At 38.4% G+C, this 5,730-nt stretch overlaps 1 protein-coding gene across 1 annotated transcript in view; it reads right to left on the bottom strand.

The window, feature by feature from the left end:
* LOC109538159 (fasciclin-1) overlaps positions 1-5,730 on the bottom strand; it is a gene marked incomplete in the record, with an annotated part of 144,463 nt that overhangs the window by 9,584 nt on the left and 129,149 nt on the right. The window contains 2 exon segments of the mRNA XM_048668056.1: positions 2,625-2,762; positions 4,335-4,495. Of these exon segments, the coding sequence (XP_048524013.1) occupies positions 2,625-2,762; positions 4,335-4,495 (299 nt within the window).

The raw sequence follows: 5,730 nt of genomic DNA, 5'->3' as shown, positions 1-5,730 counted from the left end.
TATTTCGATATTACTAGGCCATTGGCGTAAAAGTTCAAACTAAAAATAGATTTAATTAAATTCCAAGCAATTAAACTGTGTTTAACCACTGTCGCATTGAATAGCGCGAACTTTCCATTACTTGCAGGCCATTTCGCGTATTGATTTTGGAAAAAGCCTGCGAGTAATACATTTTATCGAATTTAATAAAAATCATCAGGAATYGGGACCTGAACTGGGGTTTTTCGATATCGAGCAGAACTGCAMATTTTGAGCAGGTTTGTTGTGCGATTAGCTCCAACTTATCAACRTGCTCTATTCGAAAGTTTGCTTTTCAGCTCAGCTCGTCTACTTCAAACAAACTGCTTACGGCTACTTTTCTACTATTTCACTAGAATGTGTCGTTACATGCAATATAGCCAAACGGGGAAACGAAATATGCAATTACGAAGACCCAATTAGTCCCATGCACTGTAGGAAGTTAAACACTTTCAATTTAAGCTCGCGAAACACATTTAAGTTCATTTATTAGGTAGGAACGCATTAATTTTACCTTGTATTGCTGCAGTTTCCATGTTGAAGAGCGGAAAGGCAATGAATTATTATTTAGATGGAGGTTGTTAATGGGTGCTTAGTCCACTAGTTTATACATAAAGTCAACGCACATAGTAAACAGTTGGTTAAGTTTCAATGGGGCATTTGCTTAACGAAAGAGGTAAAAACAGGAAAATGTTAAATCAATCCGGCTGAAAAGCTTTGCTCCATCCCTAACAGGAAAGGTGCATTCAGCATTATTAATAATTCTATTCAAATCATTGTTTGCCAATAAGCTTTGAGTTAATAATAAATGTAATATTTTATATACTGAAAAAGGTTCCAGGTCCATAACGTACCATTGCAAACACTCATAATAAATATTATGTTTGCAAAGCTTTAGTTAGTTTAGTAATTATAACTCGTATTTAATCCCAACTGTTGACCATGTTGCTTTCGTCAATAAACAGGGCGAGAAATTAATTAAATTTTCCACCAGCCCTGTATATTTCCGTTATATACAATCCAACACAATCTGCACGTTTGCAACGCAATTGAACTGGTGAAATTTCAATAATTTTCCATTAATTTGAACCGTTTCTTGCGTTTAAGGCGCAAATGCTGTGTAATTCAACAATGTGATTCCAGCCATTCCATTCAGGAATCTATTTGCGTTCTTGATTATTCTTAATTAGAAATTTCATAGTTCTCTAATTGAAGATTATGATGGAGCGCGCAATTCAACGTTTGGAAATTCTGGAAAATTCGTGAAATTAGAGCATCCATTGCAGATTGTGTTAGATGAACGCTCTGGTGAATAATGTTCAACATAGTAAAAGCGACAAAATAAAATGTAAGCAGGCGAGAAAAAGCGTTTGATATTTGCGTGAAAAGGGCATTTGTGTAGGCGATTGGTGTCCAAATGTTTTTTTATTGGTTTTAGTTGACTAAAGACACTAAGGAATCGAAAGCGTTAGTGAAACAGGCAAAAAGCTGCGCCTCTGATAAGTAAATAAATATTACTAAAAGTGTCTCGTGTGGAAGCAATCGGTTATTTTTAGCACAAATGGATTCTCCATTAGAGCTGGAACATTAATCTAGCCATATCGATTAATTCGCTTTACTTTACAACCTAACCATTCATTTAGCATAAAGCAGGCGACTGACAAAATTAGGCTCGTTTATAAGCAAATTAGAACAGAAATCGTTACTTTTAATGGCACACCATTCTAGCGCTGTCTAATTAAAACGTTAGGTCAGTTTACAAATTATAAACTATTCTAGAATAGCAACGCTGGTTTACCATAAAAAAATAACAACTTTAGATCGGAAAGAAACCAGTCATGGAGTTTGAATCAAGTCGTTTATATTCAGCGCAAACCGTATGGAGAGTGTGTGGAAATATTTGGCTTATATCCTTTCAATTGGAACCGAATTTATATTCATAGGTACTTATAGGTTTTAGCGCCGATAATTTCCAGAAATAGTGTTTAGGAACACTCGTACTGGGTTAGCCATTTTATGCTTGGGAAAGTAAAGTAAAAAAAGCACAGAAAATGTTCAGAGAGACGAAAATTTTAATTCAATATAAAGATTAAGCGAAAGAACGAATGTTGCGATGATGCACAGGCCTTACAGTATCAGTAACCGATCCAGTCTCTTCAAATGTTCCCACTGTGTTCGAAATTTTGTGCTCTGTGGGTCGATCATGTCGACCGTGATCAGCTCGTAAAGCTCTAAACGTTGATACAGAAGCATCACCATTTTTATAGTAACATTTAGTAATTTTTACGCGTTCTTCGACAGTTAAAACCTTCAACTTAAACAGAAATTCACAGAGCTAACCGATGGTGGAAATATTTGCCCCACGTACTCCATCCAATGAAAACAGTTGTAGCGGTGCGTTGTCAGGGAGACGAAGTTGGGAGAAGTGTATTCGCACCATGAGTGCTTTGTGATTCAACAGTGGATATAATCGACTGGATTCAAAGTTCACGGGTTTTCGCATTCCCGATCGGAAGTGCCCCAAATTCCCCATCGTTTCTGCTGCGATCGATATTAATCCAAGCGTCAAATAAATACTCTAGGAAAGTAAAAAAATGTGGACATACATCATCGAATCTTATACGGGGATCGTAAGGGTAATACGCATTTGGGCGTGAAAACCTTGAAATCATCTTCGGAGTTTCGTCCCAAATATTTTCCATTCTCTGAACGTTCCCTACGTTGCATATGTAGTCCATGTTTTCCTGTATGTACAAATTAGTGAGAGAAGGTTAGACCAATTAGAAGCGACTTCTGGTATAAGAGTTATCAACCCCATTTTTAAACAGTTATATTCAGATGCAACTGGTCTAACCTTTGCGAGTGCTAGAAGAGAAAGCAACCACTCTCTATAAGCCTACCTGGCGAGATTTATGTCGGCTGTTAAGGGGGCACAAAAACGGAACCAATGAAAAATTGCCGAATTCATAAATAATTTATAGGTAAATAGCTTCAGGGTTACGCGTTCGTATGTCTCGGCCCGATAGCGCTTCTCTATGGCTTACATAAAATGAATTCAAATAATGGATATATCCAGCTTTATTATCCGTTTTTCCTGGCTTTATGATTGAGGTGGAAATTTATGGCGCGAGCGTGAGTTGTCTGGAAATAGTCGATCGGAATTGCCGAATAGCGCCCATCTATCGGGATAACGATAATCCGTCATTGTTTGTTTCAATAAAGCGCCCGATTTTTTACATCCGATAGTTGATAGGAAAAACCCAGGGTTTTGCGCTGGGCGCCTTAAAAAACACACCCGAGGTGCAAAGAGTCCTCGACTATTCCGCGCATTATTGCGGCCCAAAAATACCCTGGTATTGCTATGGTAACCACTTTGGAGGACTTTCTTTGCACCATCGTTAATCAGTTTTTCGCAGTTGTTTAAATTTACAGCATTTCCCTGCAAAACAGCCGACACAAATCCGTATTTCGCGAGTTGTTAAAATAATTGTGAAATCGCAAAGAGTAAGCCAATCCTATTTTGTGAGTTGAGAAGTGCATCTAACTCGGGACATGTGTTTGTGTATGTGAGTTTGTTAAAAACTGCAACAAGTAGTACGTTCGTGTTGGAAAGTGGATATAAGGAAAACAAAAGTTTTGTAAAAACGGCTGCAATAAAGTGGCTGTTACGTGGCTCAAACTTTTGCAATTTTGTGCGCTAAAACTGTGTCTTTGTTAAACGTACTTTTTTGCCGAATTACTTAGAACCTAGAACAATGCTTCTGGGGAAATAGAGGCTAGTGCGGAATGCTGCACTTCGGCAGGAAATAATTTCCAGATGAAAAACGAATTTTGCCCATTCAAATTGCCTTATTTTTAAAAATGTCCTTTGTTTTTTGCAAATTTATCTCGCTTGACTTGCCTCCTGTGTCTACTGGATGGGGCGAAACAAAGAGTTTCATTCTCTAATTCCTTTTTCCGCGAGGATAATCAGTTCCTAACTACATCGAACAATTCGTTGTTTCCGTCTTTGTTGCGAGCAACAAAGCGGCTTGGAACACGCTATTTTTATTTTCATTTTATTTAAGGCTGCAACAAGATGCGTCCGAACAGGAGCTTATGGACAACATTCAGAGAGAACGTCCGTTAAAGTTGGCTCAGTTGCATCGGGATTTTTCAAATTTCCTGTTAAGAGTATGAAAATGTATGAATTGTTCAAAAAGTGCACGCTGCACAGCCTCTATATTCCAGACGCACCGAACAAACTAAGACAAAAATGTATGCTAAAAGGTTATCGAAAACCACTCGATCAAGTCGTGATTAAATCCAACACGTACCTGCAAAAGTTCCTTTATCGTGCTGTCCACAATCATCAAGGGCTTGTGAATAAGATGAATGACGCCATTCTTCACCGGAATGTTGGCTTTAACAATCTCGGCCAAAACGACTCCTTGAGGATGTTTCCCATCGCCGAAGAGCGTATGCGACTTGACATAATCTGGAAAAAGGAACGAGTTGCTGTAAAGGCGGGTGTTTGTTTGCAACAAAGTAATTGAAAATCCCCCGTTAAAAGTGTCCATCCATTCGGCGACAATAAAATAACACTACGGCATATTCGCTCGGAAAATATCCACGATAAATATGATGTCTTTGAACAATGCGTCAACGAAATGGAGGTCTTTTAGAGCGTCGTTTTCCAGTTGAAAAGGTTTCTGAAGTTTTTCCTGTTGGTCGTCGTGTCTGTCGCATTCATTTGTGAAATGGACGGTCCAGTGATAGAGAGACGAGAAATATTGCCGAAACGGCAAGAAGATCGACAGATTATCAATCGGGAAACATCTCGTTATTAATTTATTTTTCCGCAGTTTTAGTCGGAAAAATTTACCGAAAAATCCATCCTTGTCATTTTCAAATGGCGATACAATACGAGGAATTATCCTGGGAAACTTGGAGTGAGCAAACTTGGAAAAATTTACGTTTTTAACTTTATATTAATATTTAATATTCCTTGCTCTATAAAGTGTTTGTGACGTTCTCGAACAAGAAAATCATTTTGCATCAAACTAAACCGAAAAAAATGACAATGAACGCAACACAATTTCGCTTGCAAATTTGCTGATTTTATTGAACCCGTTTTCAATTCGCACATTCAATCTCTTATACACACGAATCGGAAAAATAATCCCGCACATGTTCGACAGACATTTGAATCATTGAAAAGCGACGTCAATTCAATAGCACCGAAATTAAAAACGAATAAATTCCCCCGAAAGCAATATTTGTTTCATCCAGATACATAAACCAAGCGAATTACCTTTGGAGCGCGATTTGGCTGTTGTGTACGCATTTGGCTCAATTATTTCGATTAGAGCAACGGATGGCAGGTTTTAGTGTGCCCGAATTTCCATTCGCGATTAATTGCCAACGAAATCGCTTCTTTCAGTCATCGAGAAGCCACTTTGTTTCAGTCAAACCCGGTCAAATTAACGAAAATGCTCGACAATTAACGGAAATCTGAAGGCGTCAGATCTGGCGATTCTGCCGGCCATCAGGCAAACGATGCTCAAACTTGGTTTATATCGAAGATTTTTATTGATAACACTGAATATTTTACCGACTAAGACTGAGTCGGTAAGCACGGGAGATCACTTCACCCACTGCCTCATCGCGTTTGATAATGTCCACCGCAGTTGTGGGTGAAACGTCAGGACGAAATTCCCATGGGCATTAATT

Source organism: Dendroctonus ponderosae, unplaced genomic scaffold (genome assembly GCF_020466585.1).
Source record: "Dendroctonus ponderosae isolate FM_Combo_2020 unplaced genomic scaffold, Dpon_F_20191213v2 Dpon_F_20191213_1, whole genome shotgun sequence".
NCBI lineage: Eukaryota > Metazoa > Arthropoda > Insecta > Coleoptera > Curculionidae > Dendroctonus > Dendroctonus ponderosae.
This window is presented reverse-complemented; position numbering and strand designations above follow the sequence as displayed.